Source organism: Fulmarus glacialis, unplaced genomic scaffold, assembly GCF_000690835.1.
Source record: "Fulmarus glacialis isolate BGI_N327 unplaced genomic scaffold, ASM69083v1 scaffold14336, whole genome shotgun sequence".
In the NCBI taxonomy this organism is placed as follows: Eukaryota; Metazoa; Chordata; class Aves; order Procellariiformes; family Procellariidae; genus Fulmarus; species Fulmarus glacialis.
In genome coordinates, this window is record NW_009220151.1 from 98,740 (window position 1) to 116,083 (window position 17,344).

The 17,344-nt window shown below is 40.9% G+C and overlaps 1 protein-coding gene across 2 annotated transcripts in view; it reads right to left on the reverse strand.

Annotated features, from left to right (window-relative positions):
• The window catches only part of XDH (xanthine dehydrogenase), a 51,666-nt gene extending 36,568 nt beyond the window's left edge, over nucleotides 1-15,098 (reverse strand). Inside the window, exons 1-6 of one of the 2 annotated variants that reach the window (XM_009580666.1) lie at nucleotides 14,849-15,098; nucleotides 7,936-7,993; nucleotides 5,445-5,541; nucleotides 4,115-4,223; nucleotides 2,889-3,015; nucleotides 1,978-2,046 (exon numbers count right to left, since the gene is read on the reverse strand). Coding sequence is in view for 1 of the 2 variants with exons in the window: in XM_009580667.1 (XP_009578962.1) it covers nucleotides 1,985-2,046; nucleotides 2,889-3,015; nucleotides 4,115-4,223; nucleotides 5,445-5,482 (336 nt within the window). In the remaining variant the exon portion in view is untranslated. The remainder of the gene's footprint in view (nucleotides 1-1,977; nucleotides 2,047-2,888; nucleotides 3,016-4,114; nucleotides 4,224-5,444; nucleotides 5,542-7,935; nucleotides 7,994-14,848) is intronic. The other variant, XM_009580667.1, reaches the window with a different exon arrangement.
• Between the last annotated feature and the right edge of the window lie 2,246 nt (nucleotides 15,099-17,344).

The window sequence follows — 17,344 nt, forward strand, 5'->3', positions numbered from 1 at the left end:
AGGAGATACCCAGAGAAGAGTAAAAGGGACAAGTATATACAATATAATACTTAGTACTCCACCAGCATCCAACTGCATTCAGCTCAGGGGACTACCTTAGCCCAGTGTGGTTTCTGTCTGTTTAGTAACCCTCAGTAGCTCTCTGTCCAAGTACCTGCTCAATCTCCGCTGGAGCCTGTGTAAGTTTTTCGTGCCCACAACACTCTTTGGCGAGTTCTGCAGGTCAGCTACCTGGTACTTGGCAGACCATCTGCCTTTGTTTGTTGTCAACCTGACTCCTACTAGTTTCATTTTCCTGACACCTTGCTCTTGTATTGGAAGAGGCAACGAACAGCAGATGCCTATCCACATTCCACCTGCCAGTCACAATTTTGTAGATCTCTATCAGAGGTTAACACAAACCACTATATGGGCTACGTAGAGCCCCTTCCCCTCCCTGACATCTTTTTTCCAGGCTGAAGTGTCCCAGCCTACTCAGTGCTTCCTTGTATAGAAGCCAGATTACCACAGATGTGATCCTTATTCCACTTCTCTGAATCTTTTCCTGTTTTGCTATACCCTGTTAGAGATGAGAGGACCAGAACTGCACAGAGTACTCAAGTGTAGGAAGAGCCATGATGCAGAAAGTGGCATGGCAGTGTTTTCTGTTTTGTTCTCTACCCTTTGAAGTGTTGTTTTGACTGCCAGTGAGCATTGAGCTGATGCTTCCACGGAACTGTCTACCACACCTCCAAGATCATCCTCTTGGATGGTAACAGGAAGATGATCTTGTGTCTGCTCACAGCCTATCATTTTATACGAGAAATGGGGACTGCCTTTCACTCTGTAAATTGCTTTGAATTTATTTGCCCTGAATTTTGTATCCCATTCAATTCTCCAGTCTCTCAGGTTCATAAAGACCTTCTGAAAATCCTAAAAGTCTGTTCCTGTTTTCGCTACCCAGACTAACTTGATATCAGTTAACTTATTTTCTCACATCACTGCTCACTCTCTTTTCCACCTCATTTAGGGATATCTTGAACAGCCTTGCTCCCACCACAGGTGCCAGCAGAACTCCACCAGTGACCTCCCTCCATTGCAAAAATACACCGTTTTCTCCTACCTGCCATTTCCTGCCTTTTAACCAATCTTTCATCCATACAGAGATCTTCCCTCTTACCCCATGGCTGTTTATTGTCTTTAAAAGCCTTTGGAGAGACACTGTTGAAAGCCTGTTGGAATCCAAGTAGACTATATTGACTGGGTTTATCAACCATTTGTAATGGATCTCACTCCTGCTTGTATTCTCTTTTGTTGATCGTAATTCTGGATAATAAAATGAAATTAATGGGCAGCATTCTAAATTCTTTACTTTTGATGTTTAATACCAGTGTAGCCCCATAAGTGGCGAGTAATCACTGAAGTACCTAATGATCTACTTTTCTTCACAGCCTCCACCAGTCTTTCAGGAACAAAGGGACTAGAGAAAACTATGGCAGAGCTTCGTACCTCACCCAAACCAGCAGATGAGTTCTGGGCAAGAGCTATACTGCAGTGACTTCAACTTCTTTCCAGAGCTATTTCAGCTCTGCAGCTGATCTTTCAAGAAAGCAACTTTTTCACCAGATTCCCCCACAGTACGTCCCTATTCGGGCACCATACCTTTACACTTTTTCCATATCAGGGATCATCTGCAATCTGTATTATGCAGAGATGCTGAGTTTTTCAGAGACTTACAGAAAAGAATTACAGAATCTGATTACCTGTGATCCAAAAAGGGACCATCAGGTGGATCTTATTAAAGTGCTCCACTTCCAGCAACTGGAGTGAGTAAAGGAGTTGGTCTTCCTGCATTATTAATGCATGAAGCACATACAAAAGGGTCAAGAGTTGGAGCTGGGTTCTTGTACCACGTGTATTTCCTTCCTCCCCATTTCAGCTTATGGTGAATTTTAGTAACAAAGAGAAAGACAGATTTTTTTAAACATTATCTGAAGCCACTTACTTTAGCAAATGTCCTGTATCCTTCCAGAATGGGTCTGTACCCTGTACACCGACACAAGTTCCCTGCATTGCCAGAGCAAAAGGATAAAGATTTAGTGTCATTTGGCTGAGAACTTCTCTTCTTTTAGAACATGTTATTGTTTCTCACAAAAGCTTGTCAAATCTAGATAAAGCTAATGAAAAAACTGGGAGGAGGAAATTTTTATTAGTAATCTTGCAACAATCCTACCATCCCTTTTGGTTGAAATTTTGAATTTTTTCTAAATTAATTTCAATTTAATCTGCCTTTTTCAGTATTCATTTACCTCAATTGTGTGAGTCTAATCAGTATACCAACTATCTCCTGAATTACAAAGAGGTTGCTTTCTCCTGTATCTGATTTCCTCTCGGGTCACTGCCGGAAGCACGGTAACAGCTCTAACCTCAGCAATAACAGCAGCCTCTCAGATGATTTACACAGTTAGATTCTGCCCCGCCTCCATCATGTACATTGCTGTCTTGGTCCTTCACTTGAGGTTGGCTGGCCCAGATGCTCTCTGTCACCTCTGCAGGCTCTTGTGACAGCAATGAACAAGCAAGGAGATGTGGAGGCTCTTATAAGCCCCCCCAGGGACAGGCCACCTTTTGTTCTGTGTAAAGCTTAGTGGGGACCTAATCCAAGACTGAGGCCAATTGCCCCTGCTTCAGGACAAACAATGAGCTTCTGTGAGATTTTTCCACAGGCCATTTTTGTTCACTTCATAACACCTGGCCAGTCTTCTAGTGGAAAAGCTAGTTCTTAACCTCATAACAATCGGCTATCTTTAACAAAATACATTAAACAAAGGTGCACCTCTATCCCATTTGGTGAAGCAGATGTAATGAAAGCAGAACAGGTTGCATCTCTGCAGGGCTATGAGTATTACCTTGGAAAGCATCTTCTATGTCCTCCATTTTGGGCTCGGGTTTGTTCCGAAGCAATGTATACATGGACATGACAATGCCTGGAGTGCAAAACCCACATTGGGACCCATGACTCTTTGCTATTCTCTCCTGAGAAAAAGTAACAACAACCATCAGCTCATAACACCAAGGTGAGTTCATTGTTGTGCTTGTTTCTGTAACATCTCTGTTAAAAAAAAAAATAATAATCTCACCAGAGGAGCTAAGACTATCATCAGCTGTTCTCTGATGTGATGGTCAATTAATTGGTGAAGCAGATTTCAAAGAAGAGAAAAGTTTGCACTTAGGCTTTGAACTCCCAATGTATCTGAAGGCGACTAGAAGCCTCCAATGAGATCAGGAGTTCTTCAAATTTACCATGCTAGAAAGGTTGGGGCTACCTGTATAGACCCGAGTTTGAATTTCAAAGCTTAGCTGTTAGAGTCTTCAGGGGAGGTAGGGAAAAGAAGACAAGCAAACAAAGGTCAGACTAGCTGCCATCCATTCATGTGTGTCTAACTTATTTTTCACTTTGTTGTTTACTGTCTCAGATAGATATTGGCACAAGTCCTACCCACTGTACAAACTGAGATGAATCATAGTTTCCCTTAAAGGAGCAGTATCTCTGACAAAGCTGAAGCAAGTCTGCTTCCATAAAAAGTGCATTATAACACCTTGCTAGAAGAGCAAGGCTTCACATTCCTGTCACTCCTCTCCACCAAGAATATTTTGGGACTCCAGAAACATTGCTGAACCAAACCTTACTGCACCACTGCAGGGAAGGTTCCTAACTACGCAGGATGAGAAATCAAGGTCGTTCATGGAAGGCCATAGAGAGCCAAAACCTAACTCAGATTTCCTGGCTCCAAGTCACTACATAGGCTTTCACCACAACACCAGTCTTCCCAGTTCCTGGGATTTGGTCCAGGATGTGGACCAAATACAGCCACGTAGGCCTAGAACAAAAGCATTAGCAATTCAGCCAGGACAGCACAAGTTAACTTGTTAGGGCATAACAGAGCAGCAGCATTAACCCGGGAGTTTGATTTCGTCACTTAGTCATTCCTGCAAGTAAAAACTACTCATGTGGAAAGTCAAACTCACAGCTTTAACATTATGATGGAGGTCCCAACACCCTGGAACAGGATTAATTAACATAAGAAGAAAACATGGATAGAGGGTTTTAAAGTTACCAGTATTAATAGCTTACCTGGGCTGGATGCAGCCTGGATTTTGTGTTTCCTATGCCTTCAACAGTAGTTACAGCTACATGATGCAGGGCACAGACAGGGAAGAGGCAAGCATTGGCAGTATGGTGGCTAAAATAATAAATTAAGGTCATTTCATTTGACGATGCTGCACAACAAAGGCAACAGGGAACAGGAGAACTGAAGAGTACTCAGAAACTGCAGCAGTGGACACAATAGGAGAACTTAAATAGATGTGATACAGGATTTGTTACAAGCCAAATCCTACAGTACCTACTCAGCCAAAGTTCTCATCAACTTCACTTGAGTTTAAACTGAGTATGCACCATAGGATTTGACATAGAAATAACAACTGTAAACATCCTCGTTGCATGTTAAGCTACAGAACGCATATAAGTAATTTATAGGGGCAGACTACAAATACCAAGATGTTTATACAGCTGTCCTGGCCCACTCGCAAACTTACATAAGAGCACGGAGCTCTTGGCCTTTTACCTAGGAAACCGTTTCTAGATGGTACACATGGGGAAAAAGTCCAGGCTGAAGGTAAAATAGAATGATGTTGCCAAAGTTCTTATAGAAAGTAGCTACTTTATTTCATTTCTATCAAGACATAATAATGACCGTAAAGATATCCTATTCAAGGCCACGTTACTAAGCAGAACCACTAAGTTAGATGATCCCAAGTTAAAGTATCTCCAAGCATTATTCCAAATATATCCAAGATTTCAGTGCTTTCTATTCCCCACAGTAAAAATAAACTGGGGCCTCTCCCTCTGCTTCATCCTCTCTCTCCATTCCCCTCTTTGTTTGATTCCATTGCTTCACTTTTCAATTAAAAAGAGAACAGGAAGAAAGCTTATGTCTCAGGAAATAAAAGTCATTCTGAAGGTTACAATAGCAGTGGAGAAGAAGTGAATATCTGCTGGCATACAGAAACCAGATTATTGTAGTAATACGATAGCAATAAAGATTTTATCACAATAATCATCACTTGGGTCATCACAGCAAAAAGTTATGTTACATTGCAAGAGAGGAACATAAAGGTTTTCTGAATTGGGAAAAGGCAGATAGCCTGCATGCTAGAGTCAGTGCAGATCTTTCAGGGCACAATGAAATAGTTCCCTATCAGCACTGTGCAATGCTGTAGGAAAAAATACCTTCTTGTCTTAGCCTTCTGCGTTTATGTTCTGAAAGTGAAAAATTATGTTTTGGCAGAAACACACATTATGTAACTTTTTTTTTTAAAATAGTACCACGTCTGGAATGTCAAGAACCTGGATCTGTCCCCATTTCATCTCTCTGTTGAAGAGTTCAGATTGCAAAGGATACAGGATTTTCTTCCGAAAGGGATCATACTTGGATATCATAACAGTGCAAGCACCACATCCACCTTCTCCACAGCCTAGTTTGGTTCCACATAGGCCCACTGAGAGAACAGGAATCAAGGAAAACATGAAGAGTGTTTGCAGAAGCCTGCTCAAACAGTTGTCAATCAAGGCTTAGAAACAAGTTCTTGCTGGAAACCAAGCACTCATTTTTTCTGCTTAATAACTTAATTTAACATAAGCAAAGTTTCAAATGCTGACATGTGAGCTTTGAGATCAACACCCAAAGCCCTAAGAAGGAGGCAGTCCACGTTCCAATAGATTCTTAGAATAAACAAAAAATTTCTGAACTTCAACAGTTCCCACTTTCCATTAGACTCAGAAAAGGAAATTACGTAAGGGAGACAAAGCATTCAGTAATTGCTGGGCAGGAGCTGTTCAGGCATGCAGCCACATCCCTGAGACGCATGGTGACATCTCCTTCAGCACCTCTCACCAGTGGTGGTTGACTTCTTCCTACACCTGGTGATTCCTATCGCCTAAAGGTGCCTAGGCAGGGCAGGCACACAGTGCTACAAGTCACACAGTTTAGCACTGACATGGGAGCTGCACTTGAACTGCTCACAAACTACCTGCATCTCAAGAGTCATGGTCTGGTCACCCTAGTTTCTCTCTTGGCTCCATGATGACTTCCCCATTGCTAGGGACAAAACCAGCCAAGCACACTCCCCAATAGCCTGGTTCCTATAAAACCACAGGAGGGAGACTCTGAGAGCCAGAACTAGCGGAGATGCATGGAAGCACTGCACAGACACGTGGAAACTCACAAAGTGTATGGACTGGCCTCCACAGGCTGCAGAGCGCATGTCTGTACTTTACAATCAGGCATCAAATGTTCTGCAAAGGGATTTCAGGAGAGAATTCCTTGAGTCACTTCTGCTTTGGGTTCCTTCACTCATTAGAAGGTAATTAGACACTGTTATTTATTGTGAAGAGGATTGGCCAATGCTGAGAGACTTTTGGTGGGAAAAGAACAGCTGCTTTCATTGGCAATGGATACATGCTTGTGCTGAGATAATCAGCCTAGACCTGTGGAAAAGCAACAGGCATCATTATATAGGGAATTCAAATCATCTTTGCCTTCACTGCAAAGATTCTGGAACTGACTATTTTCACAGAATCATTTAGGCTGGAAAAAACCTTTAAGATCATCAAGTCCAACCGTAAACCTAACACTGCCAAGTCCACCACTAAACCACGTCCCTAAGCATGACGTCTACTTTTCATACAAACATGTGCCTGCTTCAGCAGAAATATAGCTTTCCTCTGCCATCCAATGTTTCTCTTGACAACAGTGCTGATCTGCCTCAATAAAACATGTTTATCAAAGTATTTGTCCGACCCTAACCAGAATCTACAAAATAAGTTCACCAGAATGTTCATGTAGAAGATCACAAGGTTTTGAAGAGCTCCAATTATCTCTTTACAAAGCTATTTGCATTAGATATTAACAAGCTTAGACATAAAAGGTCTAGTGGTAAGAAGTACACACAGGCACAAGAGTCATGCCACTTATTTTTCCTCTTGAACTTTATCCACCCAAGGTACAGTCAGACAAAATAGGGCTGTTGATAGTTCTGCTGAAAACCCCAAAGAGGAGTGTGAGTTATATCCCCGTACTTATTCAGACCCCAGACAAATAGAACATGGCAGGATGGTGAAATAAGTATGCATGATTCTTTTTAAGGAATATACCACCACAGATGTGAACAGTTTGGCATATGTACACACCCAACTGGTCAGACAAAAACTCAGAAAAGATGGAATGACACAACCTACTGAACCAGACCCAGAATAGCCAGCCTGGTCATCACAGTAATAGCTACCCAGCTCCTGAAGCTAATCTGACTCATGTGTTGACCAGTTTCAAACAGGAGTGAAACGTGACTGCTTGCATCCGCTTATGTAATCATGCCCACAGTACGTGGTGGGAACCGCTGCCTCTGAGTTTGCATCCCTGGGTCATCTGATAAACAGGCCATAGGATAATCAAGTCATTGGATATTAACTATCCAGTAATATCCAAAGTATTGGATGATACAGCACGTAGCTCAAGTGGCTGTAATGTTTTGGCCAGAAAATTCTCCACAGTTTGTGTGGAACAAACCTAAATTTCCTTCAATTTTATTGTCATCTCAATATTGCTTTTTTTCATCATATTCTAATTCCTAGCAATTCTGAGAGATTTCCCTTTAAAGTATTAACAAATTCTTTAAAGTTTATTTAAAGTATATTATTTAAAATTTGTTATTGTTTAAGCTTGGAATACCAGCTGTAATCTTTGCCAGCAAGAAATACCAGACCATGCAGAACACTCCCTCTTATACTCTGTGCACAAGCTCTGCCTAGCACTCAAGTGACAGGCAGAACAGTAAACAATTATGAAATGCTGTAGGCATTTAAAGCCTTCTGTAGTTTCTTCTGACACTGGATACATTTTCTTCGTAGATAGGTTAGCAGAGTTGTTTCTGGGTCCACATCTTTTTCCACCACCTGCAAGAAGGTAAAGGTACTGTTACACACAGAATGCTTTACAACACAGATATGTTAGTTTGAAGGAGACAGTTTGGTCTTTCTGCAACTTCTTTTCCAAAGCAGGGAGCAGAACCACTGATTAACTCCCCTTACTAGGTTCAGCAATGTTAGTCACGTACCCAGACATGACGTTTCCTTTAATTTATTGCGACAAAGTATATGCATTATATACATCAGAGTTTTTCAGCCACGGCACACTGAGGCAAATCTTTAAAAACTTTTCACCAAAAATGGCAAACAGAATTAGTAGTGAGCAAAGAAAGAACTGTGGTTTGTACTCGAGTTTTGAATTCCTGACATCTCCCCAAATTGGGTCTCATCTTTATTGACCATGCATAATTGGCCTCTGCCCCTTTTCCTTCTTACTATTAGAAGAGACAGAGAAAATGAGCAGATAAACAGAATGACAGAAACAGCATCAGTAATAGACTTTGCAGAGAAAAAAAACAACAGTGGAAACCCTAACATGACCAATATAGGTGCTGCAGGACAGACAGCAAGTACCAATCATCTTGAAGTTTCTCTTACTTCCCTGCTAATGTTAAATCAAACACTGTTACATAGTAGCCATCTTGAATGTGGGAACGTGAAATTCCAACCAAGGAGAAATTTTCTCTGCACATTTTGAGTCAGCTCCATCCTATTAGTGAACAACACGATTATCAGTTATCTATTAGTCATAAAATTAGATTTTACTTCAACCTCTGCCCGATGGTCAGAAACCAAAGTTCTGCCCTTGCCTCCAAATGGCCACAGAGCTTGTCTTCCCCTTTTTCTGTTATTAATAGAGTGTCAAGAAACTTTTCCAAATTCACTGTGCCAAAATGTAATCATGTGTTCTTGGCTCTTACATTGTGCAAGTCCTAAGTACAATAGTTACAGTTTATTTAAATTAAACACTCCCAGTTTGAAGGGCAAATTGAAACAGAGGTCATTTGTGTAAGCCTTTTTTCTTACTGATAAGAAACCTTCACAGCCTCTGTACTGCTTCAGTTTTATGCCTTTGACACGTGACAGGGTTATTCTAAAGAGACAAGGTTCATATTTCCTATTTGAGTCCATGTTTTTAGAACTATGCGATAAAGTTGCTGCTACAAAACACAACTGGTCATTTTTTGCACATCTCATTCCTGCATTGGGGATAATTTACAGGGAAACAGAGTTCATTCTTCTAGCTTGGGGATATCCAACTGTAAATCATGCAGCACTTATATTGCTGCTATTCAGAGCAGAGGGCTCCTGTTCCCTCACCTTCTGGATGCATAGAAACAAGTAAGAACATACAGTGGTGCTCTCATGACCAGTTGGTTCAGAGTAAGCACATAGATCCCTCGGCAGTAGTTTGGTAAACAGAGAGACATGAGCAGATAATTCCAAAAATGCCTACGTCTACGAGTGTCCCATGGACAAAAGGCCTTTCACAGCCATTTCACAGGCAGAGCCTTCCCCAGCAACTCATACCCTCACTGTCAAGCTGAGTTTCTTCCTCAGGGTTGTGCCAATGGCCATTGCAAACCCTTCCAAAGCAGCTTCCAAGGTAGCCAGGCACAGAGAAAAAGTTTCAGAATAGTTTTTCAGATGGTTAAAGACTCTTGAGATTATTCTATGCTTAGATCAAAGAAAATGTCTCAGGAAGTTTTCTTGGAAGAATCCAAGAAGCACTCCATTACGTACTCAAACCAAGCAATTAGAAGTTTGGCCCAATGGCTCCTTTTCAGGAAGTTAAAGAAATAAAACACAGGCCTAAGCCTTCATTCAGCAAAGCATTTAGCCACTCAGATCCACACACTTTTAGTGAAGTATTTAAGCATGTGTTAAGTCCCAAAGTCAAACCTTTGCTCAACTTTATCAGAAAGTGGCTCCCACTTTGCAGTAGAACATGTCCTGAACAATCCACACGCTTATCCTGTTCAAACTGATAGCCCAGGATTCCTACCTTCAGTCACCTCAAACTACTCCACTGTAGCTGTATATCCGCAATGCTGGCAGACTTGTGATCAGAGGGACATAAGGGGTAAGAGTTTGGAGGACATTCTGGATTAAACCAAATCTCACACATCAGAGAGAAAGGAGTCATTTCTTTCTACTCCGATTCCTGGGGGGGGGATGCTTGTTTATGAGTCTCTCTTGCTGGCCGCAGAGTAAGAACTTTTTACTGTTCCTGCCTTTTGTTCATTGTCATTGATGCTGGTTTTGTCCTCCAACATGTCATTCCTCTAGTGGTTTGTTACAATCACCTGCTGTGATTTGTTCTTAAAATATTTTAAAACCCTGTGGGTGGGGATAACATCTTCTCTTGTTTGATGCCCAGAACAATATGATTCACAGCTCAATCTCTTACCCATCAAAACAATTCTTGCTCACCTCCCCCGATGTCCTTGTACAGATGGAAACTGAATTATATCCATTGCCTTCAGTGGGAGTAGGATCAGCCTACTTAGACATTGCAATTAAAGAAATATTTCCTTTTTGCTCAGTTACTGGTTTTTAGTTTTTTTAAACCAAATGCCATATTGCCAGATAAATCAGATTGATGGCTACATTTTGACAGATTCAAAACTGTGGATTTTACTGCGTGTGGTACCATAAATATTAATCAAATGCAGAAATAAACTTTGTTGGAAATGTTAGGATGGCACTGACAGTCAAATGATTCCCAACAAATTTGCTCTGTACTTCTGTGTTTGTACTACACATCTATTTGTCTACTGATTCTAGCAATCTTAAATACTCAGATCACCTCAGCAGGCAGCCCAGCCTGGCCCTACAGTTCTTCAAGCTTTAAGTACCACATGGAACAAGTTCCTAAGCAGTCCTCTATACTCTTAGAGCCCGCAGACTGGTCTGGAGAGGTACTGAGCTCACTTCCCCATGATTTCATGTACAAAACTTGGATCTCAATAAATATTTTGTTTGCTGTCTTCTCTACCTGACTTCCACTAACTCAGATAACTTTGCCTTTACAACATAAAGCATCATATTTAAATCAGTATTCCCAGAAAGTTAAAGAAAGGATTTTTCAATTTAAAGGAACAGTAGTTGAGCAAAGTAAATAGAGGAACAAAAAGGAAAAGAAAACAGAAACTTTCCTAGTTTACCAAACAACATGCTAAGCTTCCCATCAGCCAGGGTCTTTAAACGAGAAACAAATGCTTTTCTGAACCACAAGCTCCCATTCAATCACTAGTCCCTAGTCACTCAATTAGTTGCAAAAAGAAAAGGTGAAAGGTTTTAACCAGACTGCGACACAGCAAGTCAGACTAGTCAATGGTAAAGGTCCCCGAGGACCTTAAAATTTGTGAATGTGTATTCCTGAAGTCAATGAGAGATTTCAAATTCATTTACTAGGGAAAATGATTAAAACACAGATGAACAAATTGAATACAACCACACAATGCAAATTTCCTATTGGTCATGAGAACATTTTGTTCTGCTTTAAACCAGCACACTGAAAACTTGTAATTCACTCTTTATGTAGGACCCAGAGGGTCCCAAAGCTCAAAAAAATCCTGTATTTTGGCTGATCCCAGCTGCAATCAAACATCCACAGGCTTTGGAAGAGTTCTAATGTGGCTTCCAGCATAGATCCCCTCTTAACATTCCGGATAGAAATAGAAATATTGATTCCACGTGTTTGAACTAATATTACCTGCTACATATGCATGAGACAGACTTGTCAGCTGAGGAAAACAAAACTACTACTATTAGCTTTAAACTGCGTGTGTTGTTTTCCATTCTAGTATAGGCAGACTATCAAGACAACTTTGTGTTAGTTCTGTGCCAAGCTTTATGCCTAGTGAAGTAAACAGGTGCTTAAAATAAACAATCATGAATGTGAAGTATGCTCAGCTGTTCTGAGGAGACTTTTTCTTGACAACATTGCAGACTGGGCTAATGCAAGAAAGAAGGATTTGCTGCCATGAAAGTCCCTATCTTATCAAGCACCTCTTATCATGCAGTTTTGTACTATGAGAGAATATCAGCAGCCCATTAGCAATGTCAAGCTGTCACGAATTCACACAGCAGTAATCTTTCCCACTGGCCATGCTATCACATTCTTTGCAGCGAATCGACTGGAATATTTAGTCAGGACTCCAGATGGATGAAGCCATATCCTAACTTGCTACCTGTTGTTTCAGCAGCATCACCCAGGCACCTCCCACCACCCTTGCCATCACATAACCTCTCATGTGCAGAAATGTCCCAACAAACTCCACATTTGTTGCCACAGATCGGATTGCCCCATGAGTCCAATTCTCTCTCTTAAACCTGCATTTGGTGGGGGTGTAACTCAAGCCACTTTGGCAGCATACCCAAAAAGGGAATAGGAAAAAAAAAAGTCACTGGAGGCTCTGGGTAGAGCACAACTCAGGAAGCCCTCTCCTCTCTGATCAAGTAGAACCTGCTCCTTTGCTAGCACTGCCAGTTCCATGAGCCAGCAGGGAAGGATGCCGAGACAGCCTTGACATGTGGAATGAGTTGGTACCATTGGTAGTATTAATCGTTTCCTGGTGGTTTTTTTTTTAGCCAACAACTGCCAAGATCACACTGTGATAAACCCCTTTACACATGCACAAGGTCAGCTCCAAGATGTGGCTTTTGTAAACAGGAACTGCAGTTACACAAAAATTGATGAATGCACCAAGGGCAATGCCATTCACAGCATGTTCATTGGTTCCAGGACATAGCGAGAACAGACAGCAGATACAAAAGGAACTGGTTGTCTTCTGCTGCTAGCCTTCAGGGTCTAGGCTGCTCTTTCTCCCCTTCTCTGCCTCACCCCACGTGCATAAAAGAGAAACAGTTCTGTGTAGCTCAGTCTCTTCTCTTTTGCTTTGACTAATACACATTTTCATATGTTAGCCAAGAGTCTCCTCCAGGAAGAAGGGCTTTTCTGCCGATTTACACAAAGCAATGCTCCTGTAATACCTAAGCACCAACAAATGCTGAAGCACCAGCTGCAAATGTATATAGGAATTTGTTTATAAACTCTTCATACCTACCATGAGTGGCATATTGGTTTTGAACCTTAGCTGGTCTGGCACCAGAACTACAATTCTCTTTCATTAGAGCGTACCAGAAAAAGAAAACAAGACAGTATACTTGGCATGTATCAGGGTCTGGATTGCCCAACATGTTTGTGGCAACCTCCTATTGCAAGACACAAAAAGCTCCCAGTTCACCCTCTAAAAATTGGGGTTCACAGGGGGATCTGAAGTCACTAAAACCTTCACAGAGCAAGAAGACGACAAGTTAATGGTATACCACCTGTGCCCATCACAGCAGAAAATTCATCAGAGAAAATTCACAGATCATCCTGTGCCACTGCTTCACGATCTTGATTAGCAGACTCAATTAGCTAGTCATGACTAACTTGGAGCTTCAAGTTTTCACCACCCTCTAGAAACAATGAACAGCTGATATGTCAATTAACTTTGACGTATGAACCATTACTGATCTCTGTGAGCAAAGCTTCCGTTGTCATCCTTCTTTATAAAACCTCAGAACCATAGCCTGGTTCTACATCAGCATTACATTCAAGAGCTCTTTGACTAACTTATAATCCATACTAGATAAACTTCATTCTTCACTACTGATACTTAGATAAAACAAAACTTTGATATCAAATGCTCTAGTACCTTGGAAAGTTCAAATTCCAATCCAGTTTGGGATCCAAATTCATAACTAACACACCCTAATTTTAGCAACAGTTATCCACATTTACACTTGATTAAATTAGCATGAAAAATCAACAAAAGCAAAATTGATAGTAATCCCATGCCAGTCTATAGGGTAGGGCACAGAGCTTTTTAACCAACTAAGAATATTGTGCGATCCCTCAAGGGATTGAAAAATTAATTCCCTAGCCCAAACTTAGTGCGGCATGTGATTTACCCCTAAGCAGTGCACAGGGAAGGTCCACAAACTCTCGGCTCCACAGTACACAGTGGATATGCAACCCTCTCCCTTCCCCAAGTTTCCCAGCTGGAAGCTGCTTTGGCACAAGTTTCCCTGCCCAAGTATCTAGGCAAGGGGAAGGTGGCAGGGCAAGATTAGCATTGAGCTGAGCTCAGAAACAGAACTAAGTTGGTACTCATAGTTCAAAAAAGAGGCACAGCCTTGACTTGTTACAAGCTTTTGAAAAGTCAAGGCTGCAATGCTCATCAGGGGAAGTCCAAACTGAGAAAGGGGGCTCTGGGACAAACTGTTCAAAGGTGTCCAGCATGTGCAAGGACCACCCCACCCTCCTGTGAGGCACAGTCACTTCTTAGGTAATTGTCAGCAGTTGATCTAGTAAACAGTTTCAGTTAATGGGCTTTGATTTTAAAGAGTTTTCTAGCTTCTTAAATGGAAATGGAATGAACATTTTATTTAAATCCCTTTTAAAAATCAAATGTCAGAATTACTTACTGAACATATGAATTATATATGGATGCTTATATTTGAGTTACATTTTCCAGATCTGTTGTAATTACTGAAATTATTTCCAGTAGAAATGCCTGTATTAAGTCAGTGCACCTTTATTTAAAAGTAGTTACCTCAGAATTGCAGTAAATTATTGCCAACAAATCTAAAATGTAAAAGGAACATTATATACTTGTGTTACTCTCAGAAGAATTCACAAGGTAAAGTCAAAGAAGAGAAAAAGCCACTTAGCAAAGCAAAGCATAGTCTTCACAATTTAATATTTACAAGTCATGGCAATTGTGCTGGTATTAGAAAACTTCAGAGGAGGAAAAAGATGACTAGAAAAATAAGTAATCAAGCCACAACCCAGGAGCAAGCCAGACATAAAGCTGGAACCTTCCTTACCTTTTTACCATTCACAAAGAAAACAAGTTCATCCCCTGTATCGTTTGGAGCCATCCTGCACGCCTTCCAAAATTCACTCAAGTTGGGCCACAGATCACCCTTCCGAAAGCAGCTCTACACCCCACAGCGAAGTGAGCACCAGTGCTACAACAAGTAATATGAGTCTGCCTCAAGAATGTTTGACTTTATTTCTATATCAGTGCCCTGTGAAACCCCATATTATATAAGAGCCAACGAAGAGGCGTGCCAGCTGCATTTGGTTGGTGCTTCTGCAGCAGTAATGACAGAAAAGGAGCTGGAATGAGCAGAGTGACCCGCCCCCTTTTATATAGCAATAGATCACAATTCAACTGCATTCCCTTTAGATTATACTGCCAGGCTTGGGGCACTCGGAGTATGCCACTGCAACGGCTGCCAGGAATTCACTGTATTTTGCAATGCAACGCAAACTCCAGGGGGGCGGGGCGGGGGGGGGGTTCTCCCAACTATCCCTCTCTGAATATTGACAAGAAAAAGCTCTGTTTCCCTCGCTCTGTGCATAGCCATCCACCTGGCACTCACCACGCAGAGGTCTCTCATGAGAGCACCTGCTTATTTAAAAACTCCTCGATACATGCACACCAGCTAGTAGACTGACTGCAAGACTATTTCAGTATTTTTCCTTAGAGTTTTAAAGCTACAGTGTCCTCCACCTGCAAGGACATAATTTAAACAGATATGTATTTGTCCAGATAAAAGCAATTCTAGAGAACTGAAACCCTGATTCAGCACCCCAAAAGAGGTGCTGAGCTAAGATCATAATGTTTTCACCGAGCTCTTAAAGCTCTTGGACTTACCTTTTTTGGCTTAATCCTCACATCCTGGATTTTAGGTGCACGTTGCCAGTGAAACAGAGGAAAGCCAATTCTTTGAACAATTTTTTGTCTTCCATTTCCTTGGTGGTGGTTTCTTCTGGTTTCTCCATTACACAACCATACGTTTTGCATTGTTTAAGTCTTCCAAAGTTGTCGCAGAATTGTCCACAAACCCCTAGATAGGACATGCGTTGGTTTCACAAAAATATCTAAAGCCCTACTTCCAGTTTAAAATTCCTCCACAAAACAGCATGATTCCAAAGTCTTGTGGAAGTTTCCTAGCACTGTAGTTAATCCTGTCGGCTCCATTCTGGTTTTTGTGACTTTGCTTTCCTTCTTCAGCATACCAGGCTTATTAGTTTCAATTAGTTTTTTTGATTTTCTTAAAATCCCTGGGAAAGCACTACATCAAAATCTCCCTCCCAGGAACCTCTCTGAACAATTCATAAAACAACAAAACCTAATTAAATTACCATTTTCAGAAACAGTCTTTCCTTCAGTATTTTGGAATATGTCAGAGTGAATTCAATACATATATTATTTTTACCAGCTTTCATCTTCTCACTCATGTATTCTATTGCCCAGCCTATCCCCTAGAAAAGCTATTTTATAACAAGTGTCAAACGTTGTCTCAGCACTTCTTTACAGGCGTTCAGTTTGCTGAAAGTATAGTTCACAGCAACCTTGCGCTTAACACCAGCTGCCTTAATCTACATTTGCAGTGCATAGCTGAACCAGTGCTGACACCTATTGTCTGGCACCTCCCACTTTCTAGTATAAGAGTATTAGAAAAATGACACTTTTCTCCAAGAAGTCTTCAGCTCTGTTGCTTTATAACTATGTGCAAATTTACATGAGCACTACCCTCACGTAGCAAGCATCAATCTCAAAATTAGTGTACACAAGCTTAGTACTCGTAAATAATTTTGTAATATTTTAAATAACAATTATTACTCATAACCACAAGTAACATTACAGCAATCTTAAAGCAACTAGCCATTACAGTATTAACATCAAAATCAAACACGCTTAGTTTCCTAATCTGTGTTTTCCATAATGCACAATGTTGTTCTTAGGTTTAAAGTACACTTGTAATCCTGTCATCTCGTGTTTAAGGAATCCCACGCGCAAATTTTTGCCTAGCCTTGGTGATAGCCCTATAGCTAAACCATCCCTTTCTGCTAAACCAGTAAATAGCATCTTATGATATTCCATTATAATGTTTATTTTTGACACATCAACCTACTGTATGTCTAATATAAAAATAAAGGTAAATACATCCATGATAGCGACCTCTATATGTAGATTACACGGTAATATAAAATTTCAGACCTCATCTCAACAGTCACTGACCACACAATACCAAATTCATTTGTTCTCTCACCATCCTCATGGGATAGTCTATTACTATACCCATTTCACAGGCAGAGAACCAAGACACCTAGAACAGGAATTTTCCAAATCCTCTAAATAACTCTGGAGCATGGAAGCTTGTGCTATTGAAGTCTCTTAAGCATTTTTGGAAATCCCACCCTGAACAGAACAGAGGATTACCAGAAATGACAGAGAAGAAAGCGGGGGGAGAAAAAAAAAACACCAAACCCTCAGTAAACTTCTATAACATAAGAACATCTCCATTAGC